Source organism: Ascidiella aspersa, chromosome 2 (genome assembly GCF_963924565.1).
Source record: "Ascidiella aspersa chromosome 2, kaAscAspe10.2, whole genome shotgun sequence".
NCBI classification, from domain to species: Eukaryota; Metazoa; Chordata; class Ascidiacea; order Phlebobranchia; family Ascidiidae; genus Ascidiella; species Ascidiella aspersa.
In genome coordinates, this window is record NC_139448.1 from 17406598 (window position 1) to 17426119 (window position 19522).

Sequence of the window (19522 nt, forward strand, 5' to 3'; positions counted from 1 at the left end):
TCTGACCCAACTCGAAGTATTTCATAAAGCACTGAGGCACTATTGAAAATTAGACTATGAAAATTTCTGTTTATTGTGTGTGCGCCCTTCCCTCGTTGCAAGCACGTGCTTATTTTGCTTAACGGTCAATCCAACCCTGTTTCGGTTTACACAACAAATAAAAGACAAAACAGTGACTTTATATTTTATTGTCGTTAATGTTAATCACAATAGTAAAAGTAACGCGTGCGCATTTTGACGGGAACGCGGCGATAATAAAATCGTGCGCGTAAAGCGCTCTCCAGAGCAGGGCCAAGTATAGTTACCAGATTTGGAAACAATTTACGTTCACGAGGCCCCGCCCCAAAGATAGCTTGGTTGTTTTTCCGGGACGGAGAAACGAGTCGATTAGTTGATGAAACAGAGTGTTAGTCGCAGGCACTTCCGGAACGGCGGGAGATCATTTGCCGCTTACGCAAAAACACGATAAGAACGATAAAAAGCGTATTGGGTAAAAACGTTGGGAACGCATGAATAATCGGCTAATCGCTACTAGAAGTGTTAGTGGCGACACGCGCATAATATGACCTTCGACGGTCCTAGCACCGAACTACTGTAAGGTTCATAAGTAAACGTGTTCGTTTGAAAAGCAAAGGCAGGCATGTTCCGAACGGTTACATCTTCTTCATTTTGCTCCTCGTGTCAATTCGCACGATTTGACTGCTGGGGCTGCATTTGGTCGTGTTACAAACAACCGTGTAAGCGTTTTCCAATAAAATATACGAAATTTAAAAAAGAGAAAAGAAAAACATATGTAGAGCAATTAGACGCGCAAGTTACAAGTAAACACACGAGATAAAACGGTAGGAGCATGCACATAATTAACAGACGAAAATAAAGAGAGAGAAAGATAATAGAGCGACAAATATATGTTATTTTTCTTGGAATACCAGCCGTCTACATATTATTAATAGCAGTAGCAGAGCAGAAGAAACCGTGAATCAGTCATGGAGCACTAGCCCACTACGGTCGCTATGATAACAATTCATTATAAGGCGACGCATACGTTAGACGAGATACCCGTCAAAAATTGCGATGGTTAGAAGACTGCGCCGAAGCGAAAAACACAAGCTAGCCAAGCAAACTACACTGCACATCACTGCTACTGAAAATAAACCACTGATGAGATGAAAACACACACGCAATAGATAGATACTGCCACAAGGGTCGTATTTTATGATGATGTGAAATGTATATGGGAAGCTATCGAGATTTATTGCACCACTTTCGCAAAGCGCTGGGGGCGCAAGTCGATCGCCGCTGTAGACAAGTGCAATTTGACTTTGAGTGAACGATCGAGTTGGTGCTGAACGCAGCACAGAAAACACAAAACAACAATTGAGAGATATGAAAGACATGCGAAAGGCGAGGAATTTTTACGAAGAATAGGAAATTATGAAGGAGTTTAAAGTAGAAGCGGCGACAATCAGCAGTGGAATAAGACGCCCAAGAGAGCAAAGTCAGCAAAGTGAAATTTGTTTATCGTCGCTGGAATCACTCAACAAGATCTCGCGCTTAGCAGTCGGCTTAGCACTATGTTGTTCCTCGGGCCTCACAGATAAGGGGAGGGTGTTGCTTTTGCGTAGGGGGTACTGACCCATGGGTAATTGGGGAGGTGTGCGACCGGCGGTTGAAGGGTGCTGAGCGACGTGGTTGGGTAAGCTGGGCAGACTACGACCGTGGCCTTCGGTAGGAGTGGGTGGCAGGTTTTGGGACATTCTGCTTTCTAGATCGTCGCTACTTGTGGTTTTGCTGAGCGAAGGCCGCTTTCCGCCGAACGTAATCTGGCTGAAGCGTCGACCAATATTGTGCAGCGTGTCGCTTCGAGATCTGCCACTCTCGCCGTCGTCGGTGCTCTTACGCTGCTTGCGAAACTTGGACGAGCGTTTTGGGGCTACAGGGGCGCTTCCTTTAGGGGCTTCAGCTAACGGAGCGGCCCAAACGTCATCATTGACTGGCGGCTCCCGTGTGGGCGAGTCGGCAGGCGAAATGTCGAGGAGTAGGTTGGAGTTGTTGCGTCTGGGCGACGAGCTGTTGCTACGCTGGTAAAACTCGAGATTGTTAGGACGGACGTTGGTTTTCGACTGCTGTACATTTTGCTGCTGCATGAAATCAGGAATCGAAGGCTGTCGCCGACTGGGGACGCCATCTATGTCACGTCTGAACGGGTCTGGACAAAAGAGAAGATAAACGCGTTTGCATTTGTATTTAGTTAACATATTTTTTTCCTAAAATAGGTTTTAAAAATATGTATTAGGTTGCCGGTAACGGGATTTACTGGCGCGAAAACTCAAAATTTCAGGCTTTGTTGATAGTAATCTAAGGTTCAGTTTTTTGTTTATAAGCAAAAATTTGTTTTCAACAACACAGCAAAATTAAACGGCTCAACGCATAATACCTTCAAAGGATTTACAAGCAAAATAAAAACAAGCCATGGCTGTAAATGTAAATATATAATAGAAGCGAAACGTGTAAGAAAATGTGTTATGTGCAAGCGCAACCCGGTTGGCAGCTTTATCACCGAATACTCTACAGAGAGAATTCCAGAAAAAGAAAGTCCTGTAAATAGCTTACTTGTGGCGGACAGCTGAAGATCTTGCACGCCGTTAATGGAATTCATACTAACGCTATCTGGAAGGAACGTTCCGAGTTCTGCGCAAAATCACGGGTTGTTTGCATACGAATTAGCTTTTTAGCGCGTGCAAGAAAATTTTCGTGCACGAGTGGAAACAAAAGGGCGGGTTATATTAGCTTTGTGGAAATTTATTAAACATAGCAACCAGTTTCAATGACAATATAAGGTGGTCTTTTAAAATATTGGTTAGAAAAGAAAAGTTTGTTACAAATTAACAGTGTTAGTGGCGGAGTTGGAAAATTAGCGATAAAACGGGTTTCCATCACCAACATTACAAAAGCAAGTAGTTACATCAAAAAAATAATTACGAGCAACTTAGCATACCACACCAGGCAGTATCTACCAAGTAAATAATGAATGTAAAAAGCACAAATTACATCATGCAGCGACGACATTTAGTCACACTGGAATACAAACAGCTCCTTAACTTGGATTGGTGGCAGTTGGATCGTCAAAAAACGCATTGCTACGAAACACTTAATTTTTAGCCAATTCTTCGCTAACTTAACCACAAAACTTTTAATTATTGGGGGTTGTTGTTAGATAACGATGCTGTTTTGGATGATCCGATTCCCACCGACTATGCCAAAGATATGACGTCACTCACCGTTTCGGGGCGGGATGGACGGTAGCAAATCACCACTCTGTGAGTTTCAAGTCAGTTGTGCAAGCCATGCGACAGAACATAAACAAAATTCATGAGCGGATGTTGTTAGCGAAAACATATTATAAGAGCTATGTAAGTAGTTAGTGTAAAATGCGCGCCGACAAGCGCGCAACGATTTGAATTTGAAGGCAAGTTACCTAAGAACTAATTTGCGATGGTCGTTGCTTCTATAAAAACTCCAGTTTCACCAGTAATTTTTACGATAAAATTGCGTTTCACATAAATACAATGAATCTCGGTTCTTGGAAGTTTTCTTAGTTATATTTTTTTATATTCTGTTGTAGTGCTTAGTCTCTAGACGAGCCTTCAAATAAAATCGAAACATGGATTTCTGAATGTTAACCACATGGAGTTAGCACAAATTAACAAGACACCAGTGGTTAATAAGTTATGTTAGAGGAGTTGTCAAGAAACAACATCGACAGCAACCTGTAGGTTTGACAAACATGCAACACACTCATGTCTATCTTGCATCATGCAAAATTTAAGCGACTTGAAATATTAACTGATGCAACAACTTAAAGTTTTTTTTTTTTGAATATTACTGATATTAAGGGCGTTTAACTACTAGATATAAAGCGTCGAAACTGAAGGCACGATCATTTGATAAAACTTGTTTTTATTGGTAATAATGATGTCTTTATTTTAAGCTATAGTAGAAAACAAATGTTTAACAAAATAAAATATTGGAATCAAATAACGAATGAGAGATTAAACCCAATTGTTTTCCATACTAAACCTATTTCCGTGCTTACCTGCTTATCAAAAACAAACTGGGGTAACACCGCTATAAATAGACAGTCACCACGACATGACACAGCAAGGCATAAATTACAAGACTACGCAGCAGACATTTAACACCACCGTTTTGACACTACATAAAACGTCACCGCCACACCTCTAAAAAGCGAGAAGAGCAATATCACGCTACTTCCACGGACGCTTTGCACTTGACCAAACTAACATCCTCAACGGAAGACTCTAAACTCCCGGCGTCTACACGGCCGAGCAAAGCGACGTGGCAGCGCGGCACATGCGAGCTTACCGTGCTAGTGCTGTAATTCTCGCTGCTCGACTGCTTGTTGCTACTGTCTTCCGACTGAGGAAAGGCGGGCGAGTCTCCAAAGTCGAGCAGGATGTCTTGCTCGTGCGAGATGACGCCTGCCGCGGACGCATTGCCGCCGCCACTTGGTACAAAAGAGAGGTCGCTAACCGAGGCGGCGAGGTCGTCCGGCTCCGATATGGCAGAGTCGGGAGTCAGAGCGTTGTCGTCCACATTCTCGGGCGCGTACGACGAGGGAGTGTTTTGAAACCCTGCATAGAACAAACGATACTTTCGGTTTTATTCCGATATATAATGTTTATTAATTGTATACTTTCTAACGTTAGTAAAGATTAGTGTTGGATCAAAGTAAGTTCTAAGCCAGGGGTCGGCAACCTATAGCCCGCGGGCCGTATCCAGCCTGCCGATGTAATTCATCCGGCCCGCCGCCTTTGACAAATTAGACACGAGTCCATTTCACATACTTTTTGACTATTTTAACTACGTAAGTGCAAAAAATTTTCGCGCTTCGCGCGAATCATCATTTTGCCTACGGTTTGTTTACGTTTTGATGTGGTGTATTCACCTAGATCAGCGCTTCTTTACATTGCGCCGTGGAAGGTTGATTTCACAGTTGTTCTAATATTTCACAGTTGTTCTAATATTCACAGTTGTTCTAATATGTTAATAACACAATTCTTAGTTATCATTTTGTGCGGCCCGCAGAGATCTTTTTGAGTTTGGTTTTGGCCCACGACTAGAAAAAGGTTGCCGACCCCTGTTCTAGGCGATGGTTCTTCCAGATCTAGATAATTCTGTCATCACAAATAAAGTTAAAATCTAATATAAGGCGAGAAACACACAATAAAGCCTATGAAGCAAGAATATCTAAACCGGAATTAAACACCTCCTTTTAGCATATCGGGTAAAGTCCGAACGTACCTAAATGGCGTTAATTACAACTAAAGCTGTAGGTGGAGGGTATTGAAAGATCCGGGCAACTGATCAAGACAGATTTTCACAAGAAATTTAAAATATAGATTTGTCGTAAGAAAAGGGGTTTGTAGAAAACAATGTTTCAATGAGATACACAATTCTATAACAAACTTAAAAATTGGCTCACTTACAATTACGTAAATTTAATAATGAAAGGTCAAACCAACGTTTTGGTACAATTATGCGGCTAAGCCACGATTTCCGACACACGTGGGCAAAAAGTACACCCGTCCAAAATAATAACATATGACGTCATCACTAGGGTCAAAAGAGCTAAAGTGAAATATTACAAATCCGTGAAATTAGTTTTTTAAGGTAATAATCCACAATTACTATAATTTGATAGTCTCTCTACTGTTTTGATACATTTATCTTCTAAGATAGAAACGCTACGTGGGACCACAAACCACTGATAAAATGGAATGTTGGATCGGGAATTATTCCAGTATCGAACGGATACCGATTAAGGATGTTCAGTGTAAAATATCGGACTTCCAAGGTATTCGAATTCTATCCTGCCAATTTATATCGGGTATTGGAAAGGCTATAATTTCTTCGTTTTACCGCGTAAGGTTGCGCCAAATTGTAAATACTCAAGCAAATGTTTGGATAAAACCTATCGTTGTGGCTAAACATGGCTGAGATTTTTTATTCAATGTGGCGTCAGCGCTTATACGGGCGACTAATTACTTAGCGAAAGCCTTTGGCTATTATTAAGTTTCAAACAAAAGGTATACTTTCAATCGTATATTTGTGTTTTAGCTGCAAAATTACCTCTATATATCAACTGTATATAAACAATAAGAGTCTGACTAGACATTAGACTATATATTATAAGTGCCTAAAATACACTGATATAACTAACTTCTCCATAGGCCGAAATTAAACCACAGGCCTTATGTGGCCCATAGTTTAGTGACTCGCTAATATATAAAAACTCCACTGTAGTTGCAAAAACGGACCGCTTATAAGTATCGAAAAGGACTATTAAAACAAGGTCTGCGGAGCTAAAAATACACAGGTAAACCACGCCAATAATTTTAAAATATACACTACCATTTTTACACATTCTATCACCGAAGGTACTGTAAACAAAGCAGACAATTTTCAGACTAAACTCTGCACATATTAAACATCGAAGGCGTTTTTTTACTTTACCTGGAAAGGGGAATATGTTTCCGGCCTGGTGAGAGTGTGTGTTAAATATGAAGTCCTTATGCTCGATCAGCATCTCCACAATGCGCGATTGGAAAGGCATGTCAATCAACATGATCAATGATTCGTTGCCGTCTCTGTGACATAAAACAATAAAGCACCACGTAACCTAACGGTAATACCCTCTAAGATCCGTAACATGCCAACTGGAGGTGTTTTTAAGCAATTCAACTATCGGGCTTAAGGAGCTCCGGTTAAAAAACTTAGACTGTGTCACCTTTTAGAAACAAAATGTATTTAAACTTAGCCAAAATGCATGGGAAACGATTGTTCGACTAGAAGAGCGTCACTCACCCGAGCACCTGGCGCATAAGAGTTGGTCCAAACACGATAGCGAGGTTGCTCGCTGTCATCTTGTTGTCCCGGCTGTGGGAGGCGATCCTGTGCAATTAAAACACAAGCTATCATCAGGTAAAAACTTTAGTTAAATTTCATGCGAACCGAAAGGTAAACATCAACAAACGGCAGAAAGAAAATATTAGCGATCTCGGCATTCCAATAGCTGCAGTTCAACAACAGAAGGTACGATTGTTCTTAACACAATAATGGTGAATTTAATACAGGAAACTGTATTAATTATAGTGGGGTTCAGCTTTCAAATTGTTTTCTTTATCAGGCAAAAATGTGCGCTTATAGTTGTTGCATGGCACTACGGTACGAAAAATAAAATTTTACGGTCAATGTCGATGTGTTCTGCAACACAAAAAGCTTTTTTCGGAACAACACGAAGACGAAAGGACTCTCTCGAGACCGGTTTTCCTTGCGGTTTCGAAAAGTGAATATTCTGCTGGCGTCTGGATAAAACTTAAGACTGGTTAACCGACCTGGTAAGATGCGATACGATGTACTGCAGCGTGTTGTGGTTAGGCATCGGCAGGCGGTTGACCGTGTCCCGTATCCGGCCCACTAGGGTGTCCAGTATTTCCCTAGACGGGGGTGGCGGCGCAGGTCGTCCCTCTTCTCGGGCCAGGTTGACAGCCTGGTTCGTTTCGGTAATCACAGTCTGGTAATCCTGTAGGGAAAAAGTAGATTCTTGGTGTTTAATAAATACCATAGTTGATTTTAGTCACGAGAAGATATAGCGAAGTATGTTCGATAACGTTTTTTTTTTTCGCAAACGAGTTTTCTTTTACATTTTAGCACTGCCCGTTTATATTTAGAATATTGTTTTACACAAATGCAAAACATCTCAACGTTTCTATAAAAAGGAATAAAAATGGGCCCTTCGAACCTTTTCCATAAACAAAATTGCATACAAAATTAAATCTCATGCAGTTAGAAGAGACGAATTAGAAACTGGTAATTTCTTATTGCATAAGGTAAAAGCTACCATTGTTAAAACCAGGTGCGTGTTATAAATTATGATAAAACAAAATAACTTTGATACACGTTTTGACTAAAGTACAAACGCACAGAAAAAATTATTAAGAAGTCCACGAAAATATTCGACCAAATATTTGTTTATGCCTTACCAAACTTAAGCCAATAATAAATAGTCAAGATAAAAAGCTCAAATGACAGTGTATTTAGGGGTTGTTTTAAATAATAATAAAAATAACTAGAAAGTCTATAAAAAGCCTAAACAGGCAACAGGCAAGAGTTGTACTTTGTCTTTATATAAAACTTATTTTCCCAAACGTTGCATTAAAAAGAAGTTTGCTAATATTTGATTATCCTTGATTGACCAAGCGCCCAAATTAAAACCAGGTATGCAAGTGATTTTGACGCTTTAGGTTGCCTTATCTCATCCGGTCATGTTCAGCAACTCGGCAAAAGTCGTTTTTACTTTAAGAAACACAACACAAGCCAGTCCCTTAACTTACCTTGGCTATCTGCAAAAAGGGCGTGTACAGCTCGAACCTCAGTAAAGGCTCGGGCAGCTGACGTAAAAAGCACTTGAGCACGCTGCTGACATCATGTGGCGAATGCACACTAAGGTCTAGGCTATTCGGCGATAGCTCGAACTGGGCGCAGATTTTCTCAACGCGGTTCTTCACGCCGTTAATTCGATAGATACCCTGTGTATCGAACAGAAATTAGACATGTAAAGTAATACTGCATTCAACTAATGCAAGGAAATAACAGTGAATTTAAAACGCGCACGATAGTCACAGTTAGACCACCTAGAAAAAGCTGAACTATTAAAAAGCTGATTGTAATGTATTGTACGATGGCACTTCTTCCTTGTAATTAGTATTAATGGCAGTGTATTTTATACTGTTAAATCCCAACCAAATGTTTGTTAGTGTTATTTTCCTATAAACCGCGCACCTTGGTGGTGAGAGCCCGGTTGTCGATCTCAGCTACGCATCTTTTCACGACGTACGGAATACCGTCCAGTGCATCTTGGGCTGCTATCGAAAAGTCAACCCCGAAAACTGTGGCCTTCGGTGGCTTTTTCGGCAACTGCAAAGTAAAGTGCAATTATTAAAATCTTGACCGTTAGCAATCCAATCGCTTAACGACTTTGCAATAAATTAGCTGTGAACAACACAAACCGCAAGATGTCATTTTCTTCACAAGCAATCACACGATTTAAAATAAAAAAGTTTAAAAAGGGGTTTTTTGCCAAGTTATCATTCCCCTTGTTTTAGTTTGAATTAGTTTAGTTGTAGTTGTTCACCTTTTTTGATTTGATAAGTTTACCTACCAAGGTAAAAAATGGCTACGTTGGTTCGCAATTCATAGCTGAAATTCGTAAATTAATTTGGTATCCGTTCCAATTCGATATTATTGAGTTCCCCTAACCCTAATTATCCCTACATAAAAATACAAAATGCAAAAATTAACTAAATTATTGGCGGATTCGTATCGTTAAAATGATTTGTGCAGTGTAATTTTTACAAGCAAATATTTACCTTAAAAGCCTCTCTGACGTTGGACACCATTTTGGCGGCTTGTTTGGTCATCTGCGAGCGTTTGGCGACAGGCGAGGAATTCGGGGTTTGTCCCAAATCTGTGATTGGTCGAATAATGATTTGTAACAACAGTAGGCCTATATGAAAACTAATATATATTATAGCTTAATAATAAACGTCAAACCCAAAAAGGACTAATACATATCGAGTAAATAATTTTAATAAAACTGTTTTGATACGCACTTGTATTATCTTTACTAAATGTGACTATAGTCACTATGTGAAAACGTTATCCTAAAAGTTGCAAAAAAAATCCCAAAATTTGCAAACAGCCCCCAATGCGTTCGATAACAAAGTTAATACCGCACGATAAACGCAAGTAGAGCCGGAAATCTGTTTCACACCAATACTTTAGCGTTGGTAATCAAGGTTTTCTTCTCTGTAATAAAACGTGTAAAGTCTCCCAAATGAGCCATAAGTGGTAAAACATAAAAAAATAAACTTTCAGCTAGCCCTTTAATTTTACGAGGTAAGATACCAAATTTAAGTTGGTTTTCGAAACAGAAAAAAATTAAACTCGTTCCAACTTCATACCGCGATCAACCGGTAGCGCCAAAGAGTTGGTGTTCGTTTCCTTGACCGGTTCGTCCAGGACGTCCTCAGAAGAAAGCGAGCCCTCGGTGGAGGGGCGTCGGCCCGTCCTGGCACGGCTCAGGTCCCCGGGGCTGGTCGAGGGGGAAAAGTCCTCCACTGATCGGCTGCTACTGCTCTCTGTGTCGCTGTTAACTGCCAGCGACATAAGTAAGCGACGTTAGGTTATAGCGTCTTTACTTATCAAATTGCTTCTTTCCGAATTGACACTAAACACGTGGTCTTAGAATATGCTCATAGAGAATAATTTTGCGGTAACTATTATTACATAAAAATGGCGACTTTACAACGCGCACGACAGTCACAGTTAGACCATCTTTGAGAGAATCTGCTTGAGAAAAAAATATCGTTTGTTTGAATATTAGCGCACACAGCGAAAAGCGAGAAAGAGTAGCTGCGCCCAACTCGACGGTTTTAGCGAGAAAAAAGGAAGGCTGGTTTTCCTTAATGCTTAAACAACAGTTCGAAAGATGGACAAAATAACTTTATACATTTTAAGCGACGTGCATTAAAACGAAACTTTTAAATTGGCCTATTTCATTCGTTGTTGCCTTGAAGGTAAATAAAAAATATAAAGAGTTTTGTCGACAAAAGGTATTACAGAACTAAGAAACTAAAATATTTTTTTAAATATTGCACAATTCATCAGTAGGATGTGGTGTGCAGAACAAAAAATTTCAATAAATTCATGACCTGTAGTGTAATACATTAGGATATAACTTGAACAATTTTCAAGCCCTTTTTCGTAAAATAACTTTTTTTTCTATTGCCTATATTCAATATATATCGAAAGGATTAAATACCAAAAATCTTTTCTTTTTTTAATATTTTGACAGTATTTAACAAAACCGAGAACATGTTCTACAAAAACGCTAGTATAAAAACAGTTATCTAATTTTTTTTCAAAAAATAATATTTTGGCGAGAATAATTCCAGGATTGTGTTAGAGGTAAGTCTCTTAAAAAGTGGCGGTCGCACCTTTGCTGCGTCGAGTCTTCCTCGAGGCTGTCTGGCCAGGCGACTCGTCGGTGTCGTTTTTAACTGCACAGACATAAACGCAAAAAGGTTATACAAGTGATTAAACATTTTTTAGGGGCGAAGAAGCTCACAATAACACTTCACGTTACAGAAGTGTTGTGTTACTATTCAAAGAGATTCAAACAACGTGACAAGATTAGGTAAATTTAATTAGACATAAAACTACCTTACATCTACATAAAGTGATTTGTGTCGAAAAATTACAAGGGCCCTTACTTTGCGGACTAAAATCACCAATAATAAAACCTTAAAGGTAATGAATGCGACATTTGAGTGACAATTGTTTGTATTTTTATGGTGCAATAATTTAATTTTGGGTGCCATTTTCGAACCCATTTTTGCAACAACTATACCAGAACAGGATACGTTCGTCGCCAGTCCCCACCAACCTGCTTGTATAAGATAAGGCGCCCCTTCAACAGTGCAAGGCTCGAACACAAACTCTGCCCTCTGGTGGGTGGGTTGGGCCGGGAGATTGCGGATATAGTCGGAGTACTGGAAGCCCGGCTCGTACCGCCTCGCGTCCTCATACATGGCTTGGAACTAAAAAAAGGACCAAAATTGTGGTTGTGTTATGTTGAGACGTACAGTGACGCGGTACTATATTTCTACACGTTAAGTGCGCGGGAAACAATTTTGGAGATTTTGTTACGGGACCAAACGTTCTTTTTAGGCTGTTTAAATAACGTTTTTAATCTCGTGGTGTGTTATTTTAGTATCGTTACCCCTTTTAAAAAATATCTAAAGTTATGAAGTTCATCTATTTGGTGAACCGTCGTTTGATTTTGGCAAGTATTTGGTTCAAAAACTTTTCGTAAGAATTATGTTTTTTTTTACAATTAACACCTTATTAGACAGTATACGGCTTAAAACCTAGAAATAAGTTTTCTAAGCCTTAGCTTTCAAGTGAATTGCTAGCGGTCCATTAACACGCAAAGAGCAATCAGATGATTTTAAAGTTATGTCGCACTGGCAAACTTTGGGTCCAAATTAGCATGTTGTGCAAAGCGCTAAACACATGGTCACTGGTCAGGATAAATTCTTTCAATTTTGTTACAAGGCGAAAATTGTTGCACTGAGATTAACGGCAAAAATTATTTACAGAAAAATGTTAAACGAAAATTGAAAACAACTTCCTATGGTTAATTGGCAAAACCTCAATTGAGGGGGGCAAGTTTCTATCCTGTTTAGTCACTGTAGAAAAACGCAAAACAGTTAAGCAAAGCTTGAAAAAAGATAAAATGTGACACCGGCTGTTGAAAGGACACTGTTCTTTATTATACTGTAAATAACCCATAAGCTTTAAAATATTCTGATTTTTTTTACCTGGACGGGAAGGGGTGAAAAGAGGTTGTAGTGGTGCTGAAAATAGGCTACGGTGACAGTTTTTGCCGTCTGATCGCACTGACCGATTAGGTCGCGCAGCTGCTGAAGGTAAACGATCTGAAAGAACAAACTACTGTATATTTCTGCAGTCGAGCATAAATGTCACGATATAAGTTGCAGGTTCATGTGTTAGACGCATCAAACCAACCTTATTCTCCTCTAGTTCCCGCAGTCGCTTGTTGGCCTCGTTGACGTAGCTTTTGTAGTTGCGCTCTGCCTGTGTGGCCTGCAATTACGTATTTTGTTACGTTGACTGAGAAGTAAATATGCTAATATAGGTAAAGGAACTCGAACAGATGAAAACTTGCAGTTTTGGTTGGGTCTTTGTATGAAAGCCTCAATTTTAACTGAGTTTATGAGGTTAGAAGACTTTTCAATCACACTGGGAATTTATCATCCGGTCAAGAATTACTTTTTAAAATGTTGGGAAACAATGGTGTAAACTTTGCTTTAAAACCAGCTAAATTCGATCAACTACAGAATTAACAGTATATACCTCTATAATGGTGGACATCATACATTATTGCCTTTATGACAAAAATGTTTGTATCGTTGTATTATTATAAACAGACTGATTGCATTGGTAAATTATCGTGACCGACAATCAATGGTGTCCAACCTTGATGTTTGTGTCCTCCTCCAGTTTCTTCTTCTTTTCCATTTTTCCAGAAGCGGCGGCAGAATGAAGAACAGAGGAGAGAGTACCTGAGCCGACGCTGCTGCCATGTCGATGTGGGAGCATCTGTTGGCTCTGCTCGCCCTCAGCACGGATGGCAGCTTCCTTTGCCTTTTGGTACTCGTGTATCTTGGCTTGGTAAGCCTGCTTGGCCTTCTTCATATTGTTGATAGCGTCCTCCTAATAGACGAGTTAAACAAATTGGTTTACCGCTATAATTGCAGGCGTTAAAGACACTTGTATGCCTAAGTTAAAATAAGAGAACAGCAGGCATAGTACCAATAATTGTTAGGAAAAGACTGTCACAACAAGGATGAACAGCACTGTTTAGTTTCCTAATTTCTAGTACTTTACTAAGAACATATAAACATCTATCCCCGTTTAAATTAAAATATGTAATTTTTAACAAGAAAATCGAGTAAAATTAACAAAACAAGCATTACCGATCGGCGCTTGTCTTTCTGCCACATGTCTCGAATAGATTTCCGCCTTTTGTCGTGTTCATTCTTTTTTGCCTGGAGTGGATCAATGAACTTCTGCTGCAGCAGGGAAGACTGGTACATTGTTTGGCAGTTACTAGCATATTCCTTGTCCTGTCAACAATTGTTTGATATGTGTGTAATGTTATAAATGTTCACTATGTTGTCACATTGTCTGGCAAAAACACTTTGTCAAAAGAAAACTAAAATTTACAATAATTAAATATAGTAGTTTTAAACTATTGACATTAGTTTCACTTGGGACATTTCACTTGTTTGTTAACAAGCATTGTAATAATAAAAATAGCCAAACAATAACAATTCCATACATGGTCAAGGGCAGTGCAGTAGAGCGATTGAAAGGGAAGAAAACTCTGTTCCGACAAATTGGTCTTGGTGGTTTGTGACAGTTTCAGTATCGACTTTGCATGGTCAATTTCTAAAAACAAATACTCATTTTAATAAGCTATCAGGCAAAATCATTTCTTGAATAGAAAGTTTTTGTCAAAGAATAAAACATAATAAGTCAAAACCAATAAATGTTTATGTGCAATAATTACCTTGATATAATTTTTCCATTATTTGTATAGTTAGGAACTATTTAATAATATGCCGTCAAACTTTCTTAAAAATTACCAAACATTTCACACTTATTTTTAGTTACATAAAAATTCGCTCCACTTTTGTTTTAGTAAAACCCGTTTAGCCAAGTTTAGTTTGAGGTTAGGTGTTTATGTGTTTGGCATGTTCTTTAACTTAAAATCACTTTTTTTAATCCCTAATGTTGTGAAATTCAAGCAACAACCAGTACTACAAAAGTTCCCTCTTCCTGGATTAAAATATATATGTCAATAAGCTGATATCTTGCTGAAAGATAATTTGTTTGGCATTAAACAATATTTGGCCCTTTCACTTTGTGACTACTACCTTAAAAATTGCAAATATTTTACTATTTTGGGCTAAAATTTAATAGCAAAAAGCGCTACAATGACAAAAAGATTCACATCAATCAAAATCTTTTTAAGAAATATAGCTGTGTAAATAGATAATCCCATTGAACAACCAACATTAAACTATGGCCGTTAGCTTTTGTGACTTAGGTGCTACAAATGCCAACAGGCGTCCGGCTTGTTGTTTGCTCAGCACAAGTGAACAGTTAAAACCTAATGGTTAACTACCCATAAACTGAAGGTCAGTTATAGGACACGACAATTTCAAAAAAATGTATTTGCACAATTGCAAAGAGTTTATGCCCTGACTGCAACTTTGACCATTAAGTTTTCTGTTGTTCCATCAAATCAGTGTTTAAATAAAAAAAGTGTGACGGGAAAGTATAGATAAGCCATTTATTTCATTTTTGTTATAGTATACAACTATACAGGACTTGTAATTTGTGTTATTCTGGTTAATAAACATATCAACATATAATATATACACATTGACAAAACTGTGTGGAGAAACTTGAATTTTCTAACCTGAAAACCCACATGTCATAATAGCATAAGGTTAAATATCAAGTTATATTATTACCTAACCTATGGTAATAGAAAATAGCTTTACAAAAAATCGTGGTATTACTTGTAAGATAAACTGCAGTTTTTAAAATTATGTATTTCATTTTACAAGGTATGAGCAAAAAATAAAATTACCAAGTGCTGCCTTCTTCTTTACATAAGTTATCAGTTCGTTGAGGTACTTTGACAAAAGTTTGGCTCTGTCAAAAGACATCTCTATGCCACCATCTATCCTTTGCAGTAGGTCATCCACATTCTCTAACATGGGCGATGTGGTGCCTAAAAACACAACACATTTACATAAAGATTTAAAATAAAGACAAAAGAAATCTAAAGTTAGACTTTGCAAACACTTCAATAAATTGTATAACAAAAGGATTATCTCTCGTTTCAGACTTAAAATCCATGTTTTACTGTAGAAAATGTAAAACTCTTGGCAGCCATACCAACATTAAAAACATAGGCTTGAAGCTACATTTTTAGAGTATATTAGCCGCTGGCTACTTACCATCATTTTTCAGCCCTTGTGCCTCAGTCACATCAGCAACTACGTCCACAGAATTGCGAAATTGAGAGGTTGACTGTTCCAGGTTGTCAAACGACTGTGATGTGCTCTGTTTTAACATGACATTAACTCAGCTGCCACCTGCCTGTATGTGATGAGCACATCCTGCTGGTTTATTAACAGATCACACTGCTTTATAGAGGTAATCGGGTGGGTGTGCAGAAACCTAATGTACTGTTTATTTCCTACTGGTATTTCTGGGCTTATTATTTGCCATGCATTCAGATCAGGGTATTTTATATACACAAATTTTCTAATAAGGTTTTAATCTGTTCCCAAATAATATTGGTTTTAAATGGATGTATTGCTGAACACTTAGTGATTTTATTTGGGATTATGGTTAGCACTTAGGGACACATTGATACAGATTGTAACACCATTGGATAGAAGGTTAAAAGTTAGTGCATTATACAAATTCTTACCATTGCAAGTGGAGGACTGAATTGTATGTCTCCCATAAGACATTCGGAGACACTATAAATAAGAAACACATGTTACTGATTCTAAATTTAAAACAAAATTATTACAACTAATAATGGTTTCTTTTATAACACATTTCTTTTCTAAACAATACCATAACAGTATAGCATACTGGGAAAAAGCATGTCTAAAGATCAGTATTGCATAAAGACATATTTTTAAACCTGGTACAAAACGCCATTGCCAGATTATTGATGGCGCGGAATATATCTGGTGAAATGTCGACCAAATCATCTTCGTAGTTGAACTCTAGAACAATAAAACAGAAACTTTACAACATAACAAACTCTAACCAAGTAGAGCACCAGTTGTAAAGGTCTGGAAAGCAAATAACCTAAACTAGGCTGAACAGGCATTGCAGGAAACTTAACTTTTTATTAAAGAATATATTGGCCAAAATTTACTTAACTATTCTATTATTGTTTATAGAAAACAAATTACAATACCAATTAAGAAAAACAAGTAGACATAGTATAAGAAGTAACATACTATGAGATTTTAAAAAGTTTCAACATCTCTCTTTTGTTGCTAAAAGTCACATACCTTTGACATGCTTGATTAAAGTCCCCGCAGCGCCCAAAATTTCGGCTGAGTTTAATTCTGCATATTTGTCAACAACCTGTTTGAGAACAGTGAGAAGTTCCCCAAGTCTTTCATGAGCCAATATTCGCACGCTTTTACCTAGAATCAAGTAACATTTAATCAAAAGAGTAACCTCAGGTAATTAAAATCAGCATAAAAGTAGATTAACGTTTTTTTCATTTTTGAAGACTTTTAAAACAGATTATTTACCTTAAAAACGCTAACAATTAAAACAAACTGTTATTATAACAAAATTCACATTTTAAAAAGTATCTTACCCCTTTCTTCGATAAAAACAGTTTTAAGGGCAGTTAGGGCTTCAGAAAAGCGACGCAAGTCTTTAGTCAGCTGAAAAACCCCCTCCTGGTTCATAAGTCTTGCTTCACCATCAATGGAGGATGAACTTCCAACTAAATACAGTACAATAACTAAGATAATTTCAATCAGGTCAAAACATGCTTAAAATTAATACATTACACTTTTTATTAAAAAAAATACAAAAAGGTGCAAAATTATTATCATAAATTTGAATTTTTATACTTGAATGCAACACTTCAGGTAAACTTATTTAAAATAGGTGTTTAACTACGTAAAACCTACACACATGAAAATCATAGAAAAGCTATACCTCAAACTGTAAATGTAAACATACATGACTAAAAATTTTTTTTTTAAATACAGGGCAATTTATTTTGAACTGTCATTCAGAATAACCTAGACCACTAACAACCTCATTTCACAGATAAAATGCCACATATAGACTTGTTGCAAAACAGGAAATAGCAAAACTGAATGCAGAGGAATGCCATAGCCTGATACGGTGGTGTGCATGTAATCAAATGTAAATTTGGCAAAAGAACATGAACATGAAAAGGATTAACAACAATTTAGACCTTATTTTAATTATCCCTCACAACAAGCGCACTATTAGCAACAACCAACATTATCAACATCACATGAACACCACTGGCACTTACTGCTGTTAAGTATTTGATCCCTATCGGATGGCCTGTTTCCCAACTGCCCGGTGGTCTGGGCCACTTGTGGAAAGGCATTTGTGTCAGTGGCCAAATAATTTGTAGATCCTGGAAGACTTGTTACACTACCAGTGCTGTCAATGCTATCTTCGTGTCGGAATGATGCCATTGATTTCTACACAAAATTATAAGAATATAATAGATATGTTACATCTTTAGAACACTGTTTAGGGACTTGTAAAGATGGGTAATTTTATAAATAACTTAGTTCTAACTCTTTAATACAACACATTCCCAAATTAGGCACAAGTATTCAAGTAATAGTTACAAATTGAGCAATTGTGTTTTGACTTGTCCAAAAAACGTCAAAATTTACACTTTAGGCCAGAAGTCAAAATTGTTCACAAAGGCTTTCAATTGTTTCAAAACTAAAAAAGGCGTTTTGAAATTGTCATTTAGTTTAAAATTTTACAAAAATTTAGTTTTGATTGCATCTAACAACATTTTAACTTTATAATATTTGCATTACAGCAATATTAACCTGTTGGGTTTATCAAACTTTTTTGTTTTAAATAGTTTTGAATCCCAGATTTGGACAAATATATTGAACAATATTTAAAGTGTGTGTTTTTTCGGTGGTGAATGGTGATTTGTAATCTCAATTACTACTTCGGCAATATCACACACACAGTCCTGTTAATTTTTGCAATTATTTTTACCTTGTATTTTAACTAAACTGTTTAGTCAACAATGTTCAAAAATAACCTGTGTTTTGTTTTTTTGGTATTTTTATAGTTTTTGTCTTTTTAAAATAGCAAAAATATCAACTTGGCATTTGCAAGAGGTGACTAATAATGCCAAGACACTAATGAAGTACTTTATATAAAAAAGCATTGTTTAAATAAATGTATAACAAAGCATTGTTTAAATGAATGTATAACAAAGCGTTGTTTAAATGAAACTGAAGGTTAAAATTTTGTCGAACAAATTTTTTTAGGTTAAAAATAAATAAACTTTTAATCCCATAGGCCAAAAGTTCTCATTTTTTATTCAAAATATAATCGTCCGAGTTATAGATCATTCAAAAAGAGCATGAATACATCGCACTAAAGAATTAAATATTTTCTATTTAAATATAAATACTATGATTAAAACATGCTTTTATAAAGAGAAATACAATATAAACGATTTTGCTGTCGATATTTATACAATTACATCCTTTAGCAGCAGCTGAGATGGAACTGTTGCCTAATGACATCATTCAATCTAAACAATACTCACCCAATGACGACAGTTCTGGTCCAGTTAGCAAGAGTAAACCATCACAACCCCCTTTTGTCTGGGAAGAGTCCTCTATGGTCTGGAATGTGTCACACAGCACTTATTTTCACAATATTGCAGACAGACAAGATTTGGTGTTGTCCTAAAACTTTAGTGCATGTTTCATTTTTTACCAGAAACTATTGAACACGCCTATTGCCTAGATTTGCATAATATACACAACCTTTAGATAATCAATTTCAGTTTAGAGCTTTGCTACCCATCAAAGATATTATACATTGTGACAGAAAAAAATATTTTTTTGATGACATTACTTCCTTCATTTTGCCTTTCTCTTAATTTGACCAAAATAACAAATGTTAAGGAAAATTCTAATGTTTTTTGGATTTCTTGATTTTAAACATGCACAGTTGATAAGTACATATTTTAAAATATTGCCTT

The 19522-nt window shown here is 37.3% G+C and overlaps 2 protein-coding genes across 3 annotated transcripts; both read right to left on the reverse strand.

The window, feature by feature from the left end:
* Window positions 1–198: 198 nt before the first annotated feature.
* LOC146164092 (uncharacterized) lies at window positions 199–3985 on the reverse strand. Its single transcript, XM_083381115.1, has one exon. The coding sequence runs from the start codon at window positions 2256–2258 to the stop codon at window positions 1500–1502; it is 759 nt and encodes a 252-aa protein (XP_083237241.1). The 5' UTR covers window positions 2259–3985; the 3' UTR covers window positions 199–1499.
* Window positions 2087–19275, reverse strand: LOC146164093 (rho GTPase-activating protein 45-like). Of its 2 annotated transcripts, XM_083381113.1 has the most exons (25): window positions 19082–19275; window positions 17801–17975; window positions 17102–17233; window positions 16785–16922; window positions 16406–16490; window positions 16184–16235; window positions 15705–15810; window positions 15332–15475; window positions 14012–14121; window positions 13647–13796; window positions 13147–13383; window positions 12676–12753; window positions 12468–12584; window positions 11531–11684; window positions 11082–11144; window positions 10047–10238; window positions 9453–9550; window positions 8866–9000; window positions 8418–8612; window positions 7419–7606; window positions 6889–6975; window positions 6538–6671; window positions 4387–4655; window positions 2614–2691; window positions 2158–2209 (listed from the first exon to the last, which is right to left on the reverse strand). In XM_083381113.1, the coding sequence occupies exons 2-24, from the start codon at window positions 17967–17969 to the stop codon at window positions 2656–2658; spliced, it is 3069 nt and encodes a 1022-aa protein (XP_083237239.1). In that variant the 5' UTR covers window positions 17970–17975; window positions 19082–19275; the 3' UTR covers window positions 2158–2209; window positions 2614–2655. The 2 variants fall into 2 exon arrangements, with proteins under 2 accessions (XP_083237240.1, XP_083237239.1); XM_083381114.1 differs by lacking the exon at window positions 2614–2691 and having other exon boundaries at window positions 2087–2209.
* Between the last annotated feature and the right edge of the window lie 247 nt (window positions 19276–19522).

Bases quoted from the DNA above. Each gene is read 5' to 3' on its own strand.
- LOC146164092 (XM_083381115.1), bottom strand. From the start codon at position 2,258: ATGTTAACTAAATACAAATGCAAACGCGTTTATCTTCTCTTTTGTCCA.
- LOC146164093 (XM_083381113.1), bottom strand. From the start codon at position 17,969: ATGGCATCATTCCGACACGAAGATAGCATTGACAGCACTGGTAGTGTA. The intron at 13,384-13,646 runs GTAATGCTTGTT...CTCGTCTATTAG, and splicing joins AGAAAGACAAGCGCCGATCG to GAGGACGCTATCAACAATAT. The intron at 11,685-12,467 runs GTAAAAAAAATC...TCCTTTTTTTAG, and splicing joins TTTCACCCCTTCCCGTCCAG to TTCCAAGCCATGTATGAGGA.